Source organism: Bufo gargarizans, chromosome 10 (genome assembly GCF_014858855.1).
Source record: "Bufo gargarizans isolate SCDJY-AF-19 chromosome 10, ASM1485885v1, whole genome shotgun sequence".
Classification (NCBI taxonomy): Eukaryota; Metazoa; Chordata; class Amphibia; order Anura; family Bufonidae; genus Bufo; species Bufo gargarizans.
The window spans coordinates 93,514,333-93,532,469 of NC_058089.1; the positions used below are offsets into that span (position 1 = coordinate 93,514,333).

The 18,137-nt window shown below is 43.4% G+C and overlaps 1 protein-coding gene across 1 annotated transcript in view; it reads right to left on the bottom strand.

The window, feature by feature from the left end:
• ZNF423 (zinc finger protein 423) overlaps positions 1-18,137 on the bottom strand; it is a 238,074-nt gene that overhangs the window by 164,203 nt on the left and 55,734 nt on the right. The window contains 1 exon segment of the mRNA XM_044270612.1: positions 9,919-10,107. Within this exon segment, the coding sequence (XP_044126547.1) occupies positions 9,919-10,107 (189 nt within the window).

Consider the following 18,137-nt stretch of genomic DNA (forward strand, 5'->3'; position numbering starts at 1 on the left):
TCACTCCACTGTTTTTCAGCAAGGACCCTCGAAACTCAGAGAAGGTCCTCTTTAGGGTCATGTATCACAGACCTGGAGATAATTGGAGACAACTGTCTCTAGATCCATGTCCTAGACCCTGTCCTCACGTCACTGCCATGTTTAAAATCAGCCTTGTGTTACGACCACAACACAGAATGATTTTTAAAACAGACATGAATAAGCACTTACGGAAATGAGATCAAGACCAAGCTCAAGGACAGGTTCCAGTATGAAGACCCATTTCCATGTTAGATTTCATCAAACATCTCGCTAGTGCCACCTATTGGAAGGGGCTCCCTGTTAGTCAATTACTTTTTAGTAAGCCTTGGAAAATGACAACGGAAAATAGTCAATATATCCATATAACTATCTGCAGACAGCCTTTTTGTGGTTCTTTTCCCCATGAAGAGCCACTGAGGTGGCACTAGCAAGATGGTTCTCTTTCTCTGGGAGATAGCTCTTTGCATATTATGTTCCCATGAAGCATTGCCACTAAGTCTCCATACACAGCTGAACTCCTTAAAGGGCTTCTGGCTAGTGTTGACCAAAGTGTATGTAAGATGCCTATATGGCACTTACTAATACAGCCTTTGCTGAAATTCTGTGCCGTTTGCTATATTTCATAAGCCATGCCCCCATGTTAGGCAAATCTGTCTACATGGAGGTTCTGTCAATAAGATGGCCGCTGATGGAGGGTCATGTGACCGGACACATCACTCAGCCTCCTCCAAACACACCACACCTTCACTAAACTCTCAACAGTACAGATGGCAGGTACAGCGTATCTGACTGGAGGAGCCTGAGTGATTTGTCACATGACCTTCCATCAGCAGCCATTTTATGGACAGGACCTCCATGTGGACAACATAAAAGGCTTTGACGAACAATGGGGCATACCTTATGAAATATAGAAAATGGTGCAGAATTTCAACAAAGGCTATATTAGTAAGTGCTATATAATCATCTTACAAACACATTGGTCAACAGTAATCAGAAAGAGGACAACCCCTTTAAGGAGAACCAGCCCCTCCCCTAAGGGGTTAGCATTAAACGTCCTTTGATCCAGCATGAAAATATAATGCTTTTTAGTACATAACTATTAAAGGGCATCTGTCAGCAGATTTGTACGTATGACACTGGCTGACCTGTTACATGTGCGCTTGGAAGCTGAAGGCATTTGTGTTGGTCCCATGTTCATATGTGTCCGCATTGCTGAGAAAAATGATGTCTTAATGTATGGAAATGAGCCTCTAGGAGCAACGGGGGTGTTGCCATTACACCTAGAGGCTCAGCTCTCTCTGCAACTGCTGAGCACTCTCCACTCTGATTGACAGGGCCAGGCAGTGTAAACCTCATCATGCCTGCCTTGCCCTGTCAATCAAAGTGGAGAGGACATGGCAGTTGCAGAGAGAGCAGAGCCTCTTGGTGTAACAGCAACACCCCCGTTGCTCCTAGAGGCTCATTTGCATATATGAAAACATCATTTTTCTCAGCAATGCGGACACATATGAACATGGGACCAACACAGATGCCTTCAGCTGCCAAGCGCACATGTAACAGGTCAGCCGGTGTCATAGGTACAAAGCTGCTGACAGATGCCCTTTAAATTGCCGACCATTTGATGGATCTCTTCCCCCTTTTAGCCATGTTTAGACCTTGTTATAAGGGTATATTCACACGCGACAGATTTCTTGCTAAATGTTTCAATCATTCATCCATAGGTTTAAAAAGAGTTTGTACGTGCTGTAGAAAGAACAGACCGGTCGTATTAAAGGGTCCCTGCAGTCTGATGTGTGTCTGCAAAAAAACGTCATCTACGGCTACACTCCTGCACCGCTCTTATAGACTGAGCATTTTCTCAAGATTTTTATGCACATCGCCTGGTATTGACAGCGAGTCCTCAAATTAATCGGCGGGAGATCAGAAGCGTCAAATAAATTAAATATTCATATTTTGCAACATGCAGGGCATCCAAAATGAGGGATTTTACAACGCGGATAAAACGGTCTTTTATATCTGGGAAGAAGTGATTTGGTGACGCTAAACCCTTTAACTCTTCCACTGCCGAAAGGCGAGAGGGCAGCACGTTTATCCCGTCCTTAGAACTGCCAGTTGTTATTGTAAGTATTAATGCAGTTCTACCACAAGAAGGGGTCAAGGAAAGAGAAGCCCAATTATTATGGCCAGCGGAGACTGGTAACTCACCCTATTATCACCCCCAGGCTCTCGGCGCCACAGACGTGTTATTGCTTCTTGTGTCACAGACTCTGCCACTGTTAAGAGCCATGATTATTACGCCGGTCCTACCTCTGCTATCAGAGGCACTGAGGGGGGCCAGCCTACTTTACCTCTCTGCAAAGAGTATTACATTGCCGCTTACAGTGGGAGGTGTATCAGCAGTGACCCAAAGGGCAAAACTTCCCAAAAATCAGGCAAAAAAAAAAAAGTGTCACTTTTTGCAGGATGGGTTAAAAAAAAAGGATGGTATGGGAAAAGAGAGCTCGAGAAATACAGCGACAAGGTCACGGAATTATAGTTGTACAAGCAAGGTGCGTAATTGACTTTTACTACACGTTGAAAGTAGCGGCATTAAGGGGAAAAAGACAAAAACTACAGGTAACCAGAATCCGGAAACTAAATACCTCTTTCAGTATAGACCGTAAACAAATAAATATCTAAAATACACATTTATAGTAAAAATTAAAGGGGCGACACCCGGGACCCCTGGCGACCGTAGTGCGCGACTTTCTCGCAGGTTTGCCTAGGCTATGTGATGTCTAGTTCATTGGTCATATGGTCGTTCAGCTCCATAGAAGTGAATGGGGCTGGGCTCCAAGCACAGCCGCTATACAATGTACGGCGCTGTGCTTGATGAGCAGAGAGAGGGCTGCAGCGCTACTGCAAGTGCCCCTGCTTTTTCAAGCAGCTGATCGGCAGGGGTCCTGGGTGTCGGTCTCCCACTGATCACATACTGATCACCTATCCTAAACCCTTGGAAAACCCCTTTAAAAAAAAATAAAAGAGAGAGAGAGAGACAGAATGTGGAAAAATAAAGAATCGTTACTCACCTACAATGATCCTCTGCTGCTGCCGCCCCACAGCTGGAAACACTAGGAAAAATCCTAATCAACCAATCACTGGTTGAGGCGGGTCACCACTAAGGCCATTCCTTTCCTAGCATTTCTGGCTGTGTCAAGCTGCCACAAGCAGTGCGGAGCAGTAGGGACTAGAGCAGCAGTGGAGGGACAGAGGATCAGTGGAGTTGAGAAACGATTCTTTCTTATTTTTACCATCTTGTGATGTCAGGTTTGCTGCGTGGACAAAATGTGTCAGTCTAGTGTCCAGGAGTTACTGATCTGTGTGGTTTAAAGGGGTTTTCAGAGACTTTAGAACTGATGACCTATCCTCAGGTTAGTTCATCAGTATCTGATCGGTTTGAGTCCCGATACTTGGGAAGGACCCCTTCCGATCAGCTGTTTGAGGAAGCAGCAGTGCTCGCAGTAGCGCCGCGGCCTTCTCTCAGCTTTTCCTAGGCCGAGTGGCGACACGTTCATCGGTCACGTGGCCTAGGCGCAGGTCAGCCCTAAAGAAGTGAATTGGGCTGAGTATGATACCAAGCACAGCCACTATACAATGTACGCACTGAGAAGGACCCGATGCTCGCATTGGTGAAAAGGGGGAAATCCGCACCAAAAATCGCACAACAATTGACAAGCTGTGGTTTTTAAAACCTGCACGGCAAGAGCAAAGTAGACATTGGATTTCTCTATTCTCACACACTTTGCTGGCACTGTATAAGGCTGTGGTTTTTCCGCAAAAGAATCCGCACCGTGTGCAAGTGGCCTAAAGGTGTCTTCAGGAAGTGCAGACTGTAGCTTGCGCTGTGGGGCTGTTTCTCTGTACACAATTGCACATAAATACATCCCTTAGGCTGCATTGACATCTGCGTTCGATGCTCCACTGCAGATTCTATCCGTAATACCATGAAAAACAGAAAAACAGTGCAGCATGCCATGATTTTTGTTTCTGGTTAAATGACCAACATCATGACGGCAACCCTATGATGGTAATGATCGTCAGCGGGGGCCCATCGGGCACGGAACTGCCAACGCGGAGGTGAACGGAGCCTACGTGTCTTTCCCTGCAGACCTGGTCTACGAGATCCGCTTCTTAGGACCAAATTTTAAGAGAGCTAGTCTGGCATTGAGCTATCTTTATATACTCCCAGGGCGCCCCTTTTAAGTTGCACTGCATTAAACATTTCTTTATTGTATACCGTTGTTTCTTCTTTACAGCAAGATCTAGGCTAGGAACGTCAGAAGAAGACATACGGGAGGCATTGACGCCAAGAGTCCAGTCTCAATTACTAACGCGCCACCTACGGAGGAGCCGGATAAGAACATTAAAGGGTAAACCCTAGGACGTGTAACATATTGCTGTATCTTGCGCCTCTAACGGACAGCAGGAAGTGGCTATATATTTGTGGTCCTATGGAGGATGCGTTAACTGCCTTGCAAAGTCTGAGTACAGCAGGATTTACCTCCGCTTAGTATCCCATTGGAAGCCATTAGCTCTATTTTATTTCAATGCTGTTTTTTCGGATTATCAGCACAATTATTCTCTCTATCGATCTGGAGGTCGTTTTGGGCCACTACTTAAATGGCGTCAAAGGCTCCTCTTCGTGTAAGGTGTGCGAAGGAGCTCGTCCTCCAGGGTCATTTTACTTGGTAAACTTCAGCTGAACCAAGTGCACTGTATTGTGGCTACTGAGTGGAAGTCAGAGTCATAAAATCCCAGTAAATGGCAGCATTGCTCCGGTGGTAACAATGCATCATAATAAGGGCTTATTCAACTTTCAGCCAACATGAGGATGTAAATCTGCTTAACTTGGCGAAAGCTCGGCTTTCCTTTCCCTACTGCAATTCGAGAGGCACAATGGTCATTAAAAGCGCAGCAACTGTACATCAGCCCTTATCCGCAATGGCATGGGGCAGGAGGACAAAGCCAGCCCTGGACTCCAGGTAACCTGCCATTGATTTCATATACAGAATATAATCATTACTAATAAAGCATCATATTCTTCCTCACTTTTACTATATTTTATCACTCTATAAAAACTAATATTTCCTGTGTCCCTCATTTTCATCCACTTTTACATGCCTAAGTTAGACTTAGATATCTGTTTTGATTCTATGGACATCCAGATCGTGTCCGGACACAATCCACACCCATTTATTTGAATGAATGAATCTTGGATGGAAAAAATGGACAAGATTGGAGCACGCTGCACCGTTTCATTTAATTTCATCAAGTTGCATCCATTTTTGCATTCTTGGGCTAGATTCAGATGGCTGGGATTCTATGGGCATCCCGATGGAGTTTGGATGTGTCTGTTTTTTTTTTTTCCACAGCCACTTAATTGAATGAATGAGTCTTGGACGGTAAATGGACAAAATGACGCATGTTGCAGTACTGAAAATCTGATGCGTGATTTGCACCATTGATATATAATGAGCCCATTTGCTAGGCACGCGCAATCTGGATAGCACATGGATAGAAATTACTGCCATCTGAATCAGCGCTTTGAGGGGTTTTCCTGTTCCTTTACATTGATGACGTATCCTCAGAACAGGTCATCAACATTTGAATCAGCAGGGGTCCATCACCCCACACACCCGCCGATCGGCTGTTCCCGAGTAGCTCCAGCGTCAGAAGTCGGCACCGGAACTACACAGCTCTGTCCACCGGGAGCAGCGCTGCCGGAACCAGCTCCTCCGATACAGAATGGACAGAGCTATGTAGTTCTGGTGCCAACTTTCTATGCTGGAGTGCTGATCAGTTGGTCCAACACCCTGCACCCCTTCCGATCAGATATTGATGGCCTATGCTGAGAATAGGCCATCAAAACACAAGTACCAGAAAACCCCTGATAATTCAATTGACATTGTCCGTTTCAGCAAATATTTATATTCCCTATCAAGGAACAATTCTTTGCATAGTGCAGTTCCTTTCTTATTTTTTATGGAAATGTGGGCTGTTACCATTTTCTTTGTCAAAGTGGTGTGCCCCTACATAGTTTGACATTGTCTAATCAGTGCCATGTCAGACAGTACAGGGGCACACCCTATTGACAAGGGAAGGAAAGTGTAAAATAATGAGAGGCCAACATTTACATAATCTGCCTACTTAATGAATGCAAGGTAAATATGCATGAGTGACACTTGTACAAGGGTTACCTGGCCCTAAGGTACTTTAAGAGGCCCCAATGCAGGGCTGTTTACGAGCATCAGTCGATGATAAAACAAGTCGATCGGCGCTCTTTTAATCAGACTTTACCAGTCTACAAGCAAGCTCATTTGCCGGCAGATCGGTGGGGCGCTTAGATGTTACGTTGATCGGCCAATGAATGCTCCTACGAACGTTTGTGCCTGATCATCAGCGCTTGTACTTAAAGGGGTTTTCCAGTAATAATTTCAATTTTTCCAATGACCGCAACCTGACTCCTGAAACAGAACATTCATACTTACCTTCTCCCCGCTGCTCCGGCACTCCACGCTGCCTCCGCCGTGTCCATGTTCTGATCCCCAAACTGGCTTCAGCGGTGACATGCTGCTTGTGGCCGCATCACCGCTGAGGCCGGTTATTGGCTGCATCTAAGTATGTGACCATGCCTATGCACCAAATACTCCGGAATGCGGACACAGCAGAGAGAGCGCAAAGGACTGGAGCGGCGGAGATATAAAGGTATAAACGACAGGTTTTAATGAATCTTTTCCCACAAATATATATATCAATCTGCTCAGTTCCTCCTGCTCTATAACATGGTGCCTTCAGATTGCACTGCATTTAGTGGTGACAGGTTCCCTTTAGGTCTTTCGGTTTACAATGTGATGACAGAAAACTATGGGATCATTCATCAAACTGGTGTAAAGTAGAACTGGCTTGGTTACCCATAGCAACCAGTCAGTTTCCACCTTTCATTTTTGACAACTCCTTTGGAAAATGAAAGGTGGAATCTGATTGGTTGCTATGGGTGACTAAGCCAGTTCTACTTTACACCAGTTTCATAAATGACCCCCATTAGCGATAATGGCATCTATCATGTAATAACCCTGAAAACATCACCCAACGTGACTGTGTGGTCATCAGTCAAAGCCACGTACCCTCAATGGCAGAGACTTATCAAAACTGGTGTAAAGGAAAACTGGCTTAGTTGCCCATAGCAACCAATTGGATTCCACCTTTCATTTTTCAGCGCTCCTTTGGAAAATGAAAGGTGGAATCTGATTGGTTGCTATGGGCAACTAAGCCCGTTCTACTGTAAACCAGTTTTGATAAATCTCCCCCACGGTGTATGGAGCTGTAGTGAGACACCACATTCTATCCTATACTCGGGGAGGATATCTCTGCACAATTTCACGTCACCACTTCGTTTTACGTTCTTCTCATTTGTCAAAAGAAAAAAAATACATAATAAAACGTATTAGCCATTTCTGTCTGAGATCCGTTATTTTAGATGGAAAAATATGCAAAATGAGCATATCAGATGCTTAAAATACAGGATCCGTTTTTTGTTTTTTTCTGTTCTTCTGATGGATCAGAAGAACGGAAAATGAAACGGTGATGTGAACCCGGCCTAATTCTTTCTATACCGTCTATATGAGGCACGTGGCGATACTAATATATCTCAGAGCCAACAATCTCGCAGTGTCTGACGGGGGCGGCAGACGCAGAAGATAGCAGCTGTTTTAATTTTCCTTGCTGATCTTCCCAGATGCCACAATTTAAAGTCCACGGGTCTAAATCTATTTCGTAAGTATAAATGTTTGAGCACACAACCCAACTAGACGTCTGACGGGGAAGAAACCTTCAGTTTACAGAAGCATAAAAGTACTTTACACGACACTAAAAACGCAAGACAACAATGACGCCGCTACGCCAAGTGGTAATGAATCTCTTTTCTGAGCAAGCGTCTTCAGTATTCTACGGCACTGGGTCATCAGATTGAGTAAAAGCTTTCCAAGCATGAAAAAATGGGCTCTTAGCTGGGCCTATGAAACTGAGAGCTCCGTCGTACTTTTCCTATACACACAGATTACATGTTTGCGGTGCTGGGAAGCCCCCATTCTTTACAGTGTCAATTGTACCATTATGTTAAATATACAGAACTCAATTGTTACTGGAAAGTCAAAGGGGTATTCCAGTTAAAAGACATCCCCAGCTTAGAGGACAATAGAATGTGGGGGTCCGACCGCTGGGACCCCACCTACTGTAATTACAAGAACAAGAGAATGGATCATCTGGGCGACTGCTGGAGATGGCAGACAGGACAACTAAGTGGAATACCCCTTTAATACTTTCACATCCCCAAGATAGGGGATAACTAATAGATCATAGGGGTCCAACCATTGGGACGCCCTCTGATCACAAGAGCAAATGAATGGATCGGATGGTCGAGAATCACCATTCCCAGTACATTTTTTTTGTGGGACTGCTGGAAGTTGAAGTCAATATAACTGTTATAATGGTAATACTGCTTTAATACTTGAGAAAAAGTTACCTAATTATAGATAGATAGATATGAGATAGACGATAGATAGATATGAGATAGATAGACGATAGATAGATACATTACAGATAGACAGATAGATAGATATAGACAGATAAATAGATATGAGATAGATAGATAGATAGATAGATAGATAGATAGATAGATAGATAGATAGATAGATAGATAGATAAAGAAAAAAAGAGAAGCACAATAATGAAAAAAAAAATCAAGATGGATGCAATTCCTCTATAGGTTTTTGGCCAGAGGTCCTTATAGAAAATACAGAAAAATGAGATAGAACTTCAATAGTATTCACCCTTACTAAAGCAGCAGGAGTAGTAATTAGTAAGGCCTCCTGCACACGACCGTTTTTTTTTTGTTTTTTTTCGTTTACTGGCCGTTTTTTGCGGTCCGTATGCGGTCCGTATACGGAACCATTCATTTCAATGGTTACGCAAAAAAAAAAACTAATGTACTCCGTATGCATTCCGTTTCCGTTGAAAGATAGAACATCTCCTAATATTGCCCGCAAATCCCGTTCCGTGGCTCTATTCAAGTCAATGGGTCCGCAAAAAAAACTGAACACATACGGAAATGCATCCATATGTCTTCCGTATCCGTTACGTTTTTGCGTAACCATCTATTGAAATTTTTTTCTATGTAATTACTGTATATGCCATACGGAAAAACGGAACGGAAACACAACAGAAACAAAAAACAGAACAACGGATCCGTGAAAAACAGACCGCAAAACACGGAAAAAGCCATACGGTCGTGTGCAGGAGGCCTAAGAGTGAATAAAAGTTAACTTTTCTTTTCACTACTTTTTGAGAGCTGCCTCATTTTTTTGCATTATAGATTAGATAGATAGGAGAGGGATAGATAGATAGATAGATAGATAGATAGATAGATAGATAGATAAATAGATATGAGAGGGATAGATAGATAGATAGATAGATAGATAGATAGATAGATAGATATGAGAGGGATAGATAGATAGATAGATAGATAGATAGATATGAGAGGGATAGATAGATAGATAGGATAGATAGATAGATAGATATGAGAGAGATAGATAGATAGATAGATAGATAGATAGATAGATAGATAGATAGATTCTACACTGTACTATTAGAGGTCTTGGACTGAAGTTCCTAATACCCCAAATAAATAAAAGGTAGCAATGATTTGAGCAGACCGGTCTACCCAGTAGAGCAATAAAAATGACATTATCTATAAAAAATGACATGATTAATTCGTTATTTTCACTTGAGACCCCCTACTGCTGCATTGTCCAATTACTCAGCTAACCACCTGTCAGACCTGCAAACTTAGTTTGGGATTACCTCCGAGGCAGTGCTGGGTCCGGTGCTCCGTCAGCTCGGTCAAGGAATCGAAATCCTGCTGGCAGTTATCGCAGGTGTAAATTGACTCGTCCTCCAGCTCCTCTTCCTCAATCCTCTCTTCCTGGCTGGTCACGCTGTTACCATCTTCCAAACCTCGGCCCTCTCTCTCAGCCTCCCTTCCAGGACCACCTGCAGGCACAGGAAGAACATAGAGTAACAGAGCTGTCTTTCAGAAAACACCATAATTACTTTTAGATTCCCCCCCACCCCCACCCCCATCGAACTTTAAGCTAAAGTCTCTTTATTAGTCGGCCCAACATGATCAACTATATCAGGCGGGCGTATCGGGCAAAATAAATATGTCCTGATGCTTCTGTCTTTCCAGACATCACAATCAAGTCAAACACAGATCGGTGAGGTCAATGATAAACTGACGTTCTCCTGACATGCATAACAAGAGGCGCTGGGAGAAACATATACATAATTGGTTCTCTATGAAAATCTTCTAAATATATGTCTGCAACAGTAGGAGACAAAGCTAAAATTCTGGAAAATATAACCACCGGCATATAGTAATAAACCAACCCATCTACTTATCTTCCACATTCTCCAAAATGTAGCCTCCTGCTCCTGAATGAATACTGCACCAAGTGATAGAACAGAAGGAGCTGAGCAGAATAAGATATGGCGTCGTGGTCAAGAATAGGCATGGCAATACATGGCATAGGCTTACCAAAACCCATAATAAAATGTCTTAAATATCACATTAATGAAATAAAGCACCAGACTAGAGAGTGGAGATAAGCCGAGGCCTGTTTATATATAATTAAATACAACTTTAATATATAACCAAAATATTAACCATATAAAACCAAGAGCCTAGTCATAAACTCAGACTCGTTTAAACCATCAATACATCAGAGTCCATCCCATCCCGGGATGACTATATCAACCACCCTGAACAGATCTCGACCTTAAAAGAAAGGGGGGGGGGGACACGCTTGGTCCAGGCTCCCCGGGCAGGTGCGGCAAACAGGCAAACCGGCCCACGGAGCCTGGACTTTTATAGCCCTTATCCCCAACTGACCCACCAATGACTATCTGTCACCAGGGCTCGGGCAAACTTCGCCCGTTCCCTTTGACCTCATAGGTCATCCAACTGACCAATTAAAAGAGCATCACTGGGCAGAAATAAAATTCTGCCCAGTGATCCTAACAAAAGAGTGGGAAACTTTTCCCTCCAATTCTACAGACTAAAAATAGCTTTTGATCACTGGGCAGAAAACTGACTGACCAGTGACCAGAACCCCAACCACAGGCAATGCAAGTATTGCCATGTGTGCCCCTCCATAATGTCCGGGTCACTTCCATTTCTAACAAAGGGTGGGACGTGCTTATCCACTGTGTTTTACGGATCCGCAATTTGCGGACCGCAAAACGGAGATGGTCATGTGAAGGCCCCCTAACTTGTAGTATAATCATTTATATAGGTGCTTATTCTGGACTTGGGTACAGTAGGAGGTCTCAATCAATGACCGCATGCTCATACAGAGATTGCGGTCAATCACCAAGTAGGACCGCCCATTTGACTCCTAGGCTAATAAGAATAAGCTGAGATTTCTGTGAATAAGAACAACAAGGGACAATTATTTTTACACAAACCTATATATCATATCAATCTGCTCAGAAGACTGACAGCATTTTGTTGGTGACAGGTTACCTCTAACACCCTCCCAACATCTGCTGTGTAGTTCGGTCAGGAGCTGAGCAGGTGTCTGCTCTGTTTTCCGTGATCAGCAGACAACTCTGATTACAGACTTTTAATCCAATGTGACCATGGCATCTGAATGGTCACTGGTTGACTATATCACTGGTTGACTAGAGCTGTTCGGTTGCTTGGGCAGCTTGAGGCCTTCTGAAGGCTCCAAGGTTAAGTGTGACCATGGCATCTGAGTGGTCACTGGTTGATTAGATCACAGGAGCTGTTCGGTTGCTTTGGCAGCTTGAGGCCTTCTGAAGGCTCCAAGGCCTGCTATAGCAAAGTTCCTATCAGGCCCTGTCGGTGACAGGGCTTAATAGGAAAATATGGGGTCATTAAAAGACCAGCATTAAAAGACCAGCATTTTAGACGCAGGTCTTAATACCCCTGCACTGGTGCTTGATGCACCTAAGTTATGCAGAGGCATCAGTCTCTACATAACTTAGGCGCATCCGCCACCGGTCTAAATCTATGCCAGCTCCCTGTATGGAGTAGATTTAAATAATTTTCTACGCCTAAAACAGGCGTGAAAATGATAAATGAGGCAGACTAGCCGACGAAGTCAAGGAGGCGGTCCTATCTGTGATTGGCAGCCTTCCCTCTATGACTGTGTAGAAAGAGATAGCTTTCAATCACTAATAGCTCCGCCTCCTTGACAACAAAGCTCAGAATGAGCAGGAATTTAAACAACTGAAATAAAAGTTATACTGAATCTTTCCCCATAAAACTAGATATCAATCTGCTCAGCTCCTCCTGCTCTAAAACATGCTGCCTGCAGATTACACTGCATTTTCATTGTGCCAGGTCCCCTGGCTATGTACACCTTTGGGGCAATTTTTTTTAATAATTGTGGCATTGTACTAATTTTGAGCTAAAAATAATTTTTTTCAATTGGTCTTTATTAAAAAATATGGAGTCTTTTTTTCTGTACAGGGCTGAGATGCTCTAGTAGCAGCCTTTGGATTTTCTCACTTTTCAGTCAGTCAGGGAGCTGATGGACTCCTTATCTCGGCTCTCTGACATTATAAACGCTCATTATAGCTCAGTTCTTATTTTACTAGTAAGAATGTGGCTTAAATAAGTGTGTATGACCTCTTAGTAGTTTAGAGATAAGGTTTATTAGATGACCAGCACAAAGTGAAAGTGAAAGTGCCAGTCACACAGCTAGAAAAACAGTTAACCCTTTGTGACAGAACAGTCAATATTTTTAATAAAATCCAATTGAAAAAAATTATTTTTCCTGGGAGCCCACGGCGTCCGGAGCAGGAGAGGCAAGTTTATTTTATTTACTATGTGGCATGGGGGCTGATCTACGGGATGGGGGCCGATCTGAGGCATGGAGGGCTGATCTAAAGCATGGGTGTCTGACCTAAGGTATGGGGGTCTTATCTGAGGCATGGGGGTCTTATCTGAGCCATGGGGGTCTCATCTGAGCCATGGGGGTCTCATCTGAGGTCTGAATTGGTGGGGAGGTGTCTTATTTATATTGGGGCTCTTATCTGAGGTCTGATTGTGGGTCATTCACATAGGGGTCTGAGCTGTGCTCTTGTTAACATTGGGGATCTAATCTGAGGTCTGATGTGAGGTCTAATGAAAAATATTTTTTTCTTATTTTCCTCCTCTAAAACCTAGGTGCGTCTTAAAGGGTGAAAAATACGGTACCATTCTGAACCTTTTTAGAAAGACAAATATCAGCCAGACAACCCCTTTAATATTACCAGTAACTGACATCATAAAACAAATCTTTCCGTCACGAACAGCAGAAGTCGAAATAATACAAAAGTAATTAGGTGTTCAGCCTCGCATCTAATAGTGTTTGCCACTTATGACTTACAACTCAATAAAACCGAGCTCTCAAGCAGCAGAATGGGGCTATCCTTGAAACATGAAGACTTCTTGAAGTTACCGTCTTACAATATCCCAAACTTCTGCCCCTGTAGACCTTTTCACTGAGTGTTTGATGTGGACAGAACTGGAGCAGTGTCAGAGAGACACCGGAGGGGCCAGTGTGAGCTTAAGACGCAATATCATAGGAAGGACAGTGTAACACCCTGCTGGTACCCAGACACGTCAAATGCTGCAGTGCACATACAATGCTGTAATAAATGCCACCCAGACTATACAAAAAGAGGAAATATATACTTCATAATAAAGTAATAACTCAGAGTATTGAAGGTATGTACAGGAGGCAGCTAAAATTGCATTTATAATGTACTGTAATGTAAAACGGAAGACTTCCTGGGATGTCGGTGAAAGACTCGAGTTTCATATAGCTTCTAATTATGACCCTCCGACCTATCTGTCCAGACCTATCAATACTCAGTCCTGCCGATTCCACATCACTTTAGTCCCTGCAGTCACTGAGAGGAAATGTGAATACACAAACCAAACCACAAAAAGGTATAAAAAAATAAATAAAACAACCTAAAGCTAAATTGGTCAAAATAAGAATATGTAGATGGAATCTATAATGTCCAATTTACTAAAACTACACATCTAGTCATTATAGAAAAGCAGCAGGACCCCCCTCCCACCCCCATCCCCCCCCAAAAAATCCAGTGTGAATTGGACCTAAGAGACTATACCCCCAATTTTCTCTTATTTATCATTTTCCCAAGGACAGTTTTCTGGCGTTAAAAAAAAATAAAAATCACAAACTCTGAAGGACGCCATTGTGTCTAAATCTAGGTACAAGTGGTGTTTCCACGAAGCCCTCAGCACTTTCCGAAAAGGTGACCTTGAGGGGGCAGTCTAAAGGGAAACTTTGACTGCAAGGAATCTTGTCAACTCCTGTTGACTACAGCTGTCAGCCGATACTTTAAAGGGGACAAACTAACAAAAGAACGAAGAGGTGACCCATCAATTTCATCCTCTTCACAGCGCCTAAACCAGGGTACCTAAAGGTCTATTTACATTGGCCAATGACTGAACTGAATGGGGATGAATGATCGCATTAACAATCGTTTGTACACTTAGCATACTAACAATAGACTTAAATTAATCTTACACAGCAATTCAGTTCTGTTCAATTACAAGACTCCCAACATAAATGTAGTGCTTTTGTGATAGTCGTTTGTAATAAATGAATATACATAGGATATGCCATAATTTCCCAACAGCTGTAGGTCCCACCTCTGGGATCAACTCCTATCTGATGAACAGCGCCCTGGAGGTTGCACGTGAGCGACTCTTTCCATTCACTGCAATCGATCCAGAAGCAGATGAGAACACTTACTTGGCTATTTTTGGATGTCCCATAGCAGTGAATGGAAAGAGGTGCACATGTGTGGAGTCATCTCCATTTCCAGCAATGTGTGATAGTGCCCCGTTCTTGAGATAGAAGTGGATCCCAGAGGAGAGAGCCACACCTATCAGACATTTATTGCATATCCTGTGGATACACCATACATTTCCATATGACACAACCCCTTTAAATGCATAATAAAAACATTTTAAGGAAAGTTGCAATACAAAATGGGCCCCAGTCTTATCTTCTGCATTTATCATATAGTAGATATTGTATCATCAGACAATATAATGATTTCTTATCTTATCTACAAATCCACTTAAAGGGGTTTGGGAGAATTACTTCAGTTTTCAACAGATTTGTTGTCACAGCTTGGAGGTAGTTTGCTGTGACACTTTCGCCCCGCATGCTGGTTGCCGGTGGCAAAGTGTTGTTGTATTGCATGCGTGTGTGCACGGGGTTAAGGTGTGAGCAAGGTGGAGCTGGGTGTTGTCTCAGGTCTCTTCATATACTGTTGATGTGAGACTGAGATCATTGTTATGTCTGCCTTTGTATGAGAAGAAGCTTGCTCCTTTCTTGGATGCTATCTGTGGGCTATCCTAGTTTGACATCATTGTCATCTGCGATGTCATCCCCTTGTCTTCCCTTTGTTTCTATTCCTTTACCTATCCTCACTTGTTGTTTTGTTTGTAGTCCAGCATGGTTGTTTGACATTTTCCCTGTTTGTCTGTACCTCAGGAAGGGGGTCCCTGGGGTTCCCCGGAGGAGGAACTACAACTCTGTTAAGCAGCGCTCTCTGGGTCTGCCATGCATCTTTCCGCATGGTGGTCCAGGCAGTTACTACTGCTCCTGTGTTTGCTGTTGGTACTGAGTCCAGATTTGTGTGTTTGGGCTTCAGTGCTTTTTACAGGATCCAGTGCTTCTGGTGCAGACTACTCGTTCCTTTTGTTGTTGTTGGCAGGTAAGTGACGTTGTGGTCCCGTGGTCTGTTGTCATTCTGTCACAGGACACTTACCTGTCGAGTTTGTCCTCTGCTTACTGTCTCCCTTCCCTTACACTTAAAGGGACACTGACAGGGCCAATAAGCATATTGAGGTATATATATGGCACTACAGGTCTTATAATGGGTATTACAATCATATAAGTATCCCCCCTGTCCACATTATACATACAGTAAACCTTAAGTTTTATAACCTGCTCCAACGGTCTTCAATCTGCCCAAGGGGCGGCGTTTCACCTCTCTTGCGCCCCCAGCCAGCCTCCCCCAGCTGCCGCTTTGAAGCGCCGCCCAGCTCATGAATATTCAGTTTGCTGGGCGGCTTCTGCGGTCCCCGCTCTGAAGCGCTGCGCTGAACAGTGCCCTGCGCATGCGCCGGATCTTGTGAAGTCGGGGACAGTAAGCGCCGCCCAGCGAAGTGAATATTGATGAGCTGGGCGGCGCTTACTGTACCCTTGGGCAGATTGAAGACCGTTGGAGCAGGTTATAAAACTTTAAGTTTACTGTATGTATAATGTGGACAGGGGGAATACTTATATGATTGTAATACCCATTATAAGACCTGTAGTGCCATATATACACCTCAATATGCTTATTGGCCCTGTAAGTGTCCCTTTAAGCCTGCTGGACTCCGGTTCATCCATGTTGTGGATGAACTGGTCGTCTCCTTTTCCTGACCTTTATCCCAGGGATCATCAGGGTCAGTTAGGGTCCGATGTTCCGATGCATGAGCCCTCCTACCATCTGGGTTTGCTCATGCGGTTAGGAGGTCAGGGCTAGCATGAGGGTTGCAGTAGGAGGTGATCAGCTCCCTTTTCCCGGCATCCAGGCCTAGTTTCTACCCCATCTTCCCCACATTGTACGGTGGGGGATTTCCCCCACTCCTCACAGTGACATATGCCCATGTAATTGCTTACCTCATGTACATCTTCCCCATGCTTTTTTTTTTTTTACCCTCTTAATCCATTTTCACCACGTAAACTGATCACTCTGGTTGGTTTCCATCCCGCAGGTAGCACTTTCTGTTCCTATATCCAACCAAACCCATGATGCACTACTTATTTCTCTGCCACAGCTCCAGCACCGCCCCTAACACCCAGCTAGTTTATAGTTCCCCCCACCCAGCTAGTTCCATAGACACTCCCCTATCACTGCCCCTAACAGCGCCCAGCTAGTTTATAGCTCCTGCCACCCAGCCGGTTACATAGACACTCCCCTATCACTGCCCCGCCCATGGACATAACATCACAGAAAATAAGAAAGAGCTGCATGGACATGGTCATGTGATCACAGCCCAAAACAGGAGATAGGAGCAATGAAGGTACAAGAAATACATTACAAAATTACAGCTGCCTCCATAAATGATTGTTTTAAAGGATGCTGAATATTTTTTAGCAGATCGGCAGAATACCGATATGTCCCTTCTATTCCATTTTTAAAACAGTCCTCCTGTGAGTACTTTATACTTCTTAATTAGTTTTTCACAAACGTAGGGGCCCGAAGGGAAATTGTGAAACAGAAATATTTACGAATGCTGGAGCACATTTCCCAGTGGCACGTTATTTGCCTGTATGTATAGCTATATCATTCAGTAAATCATCGGAGAATGTTTCTCCTCATGTAGGATTTGCTTACAAGTTCCTATGTATTATACATAAGCAAAGCAATATGAATGATATCAGATTATGTAATTCAACAGTCATAAGTTCATTATTACTAGAGAAGAAAAGAGGCTCCCTAGATTTATTCAGAAAGCACCTATATCTCTGGCTTCACTTAAAGGCTACATACACCTTCTCATCAATTGTATCCATTGTGCCAAGGTATCTAAAGTGAAAAATGAATTAACTTTGCAATGGGTCTTGATTAAAGACTTCCTATTGCTTTGTTTATACAGCATCTATGTAACTCTAGGTATCTCCATGGTAACAGACAACAAAGAAATGCTGTGTAGTCGGACTCTGTAATCACACAGTACTTTTCCCCATCAGTCTCCTACGTCTTGGTAACCTACTGTAGGTGCATTGGGACAATAAAAAGAAATTTAGTTGGGAATGTGCACATAGCCTTTAACCCCTCTGACAGCAGGACAAAAATTATTTTAGTTTTTTCTCCCCTGCCTTCCAACAGCCATAACTTTTTTGCTTTGCTTTTCAGATAGATGTATGAGGGCTTGTCTTTTGCTGGAGAAGTTCTATCTTTTAATGGTAACTATT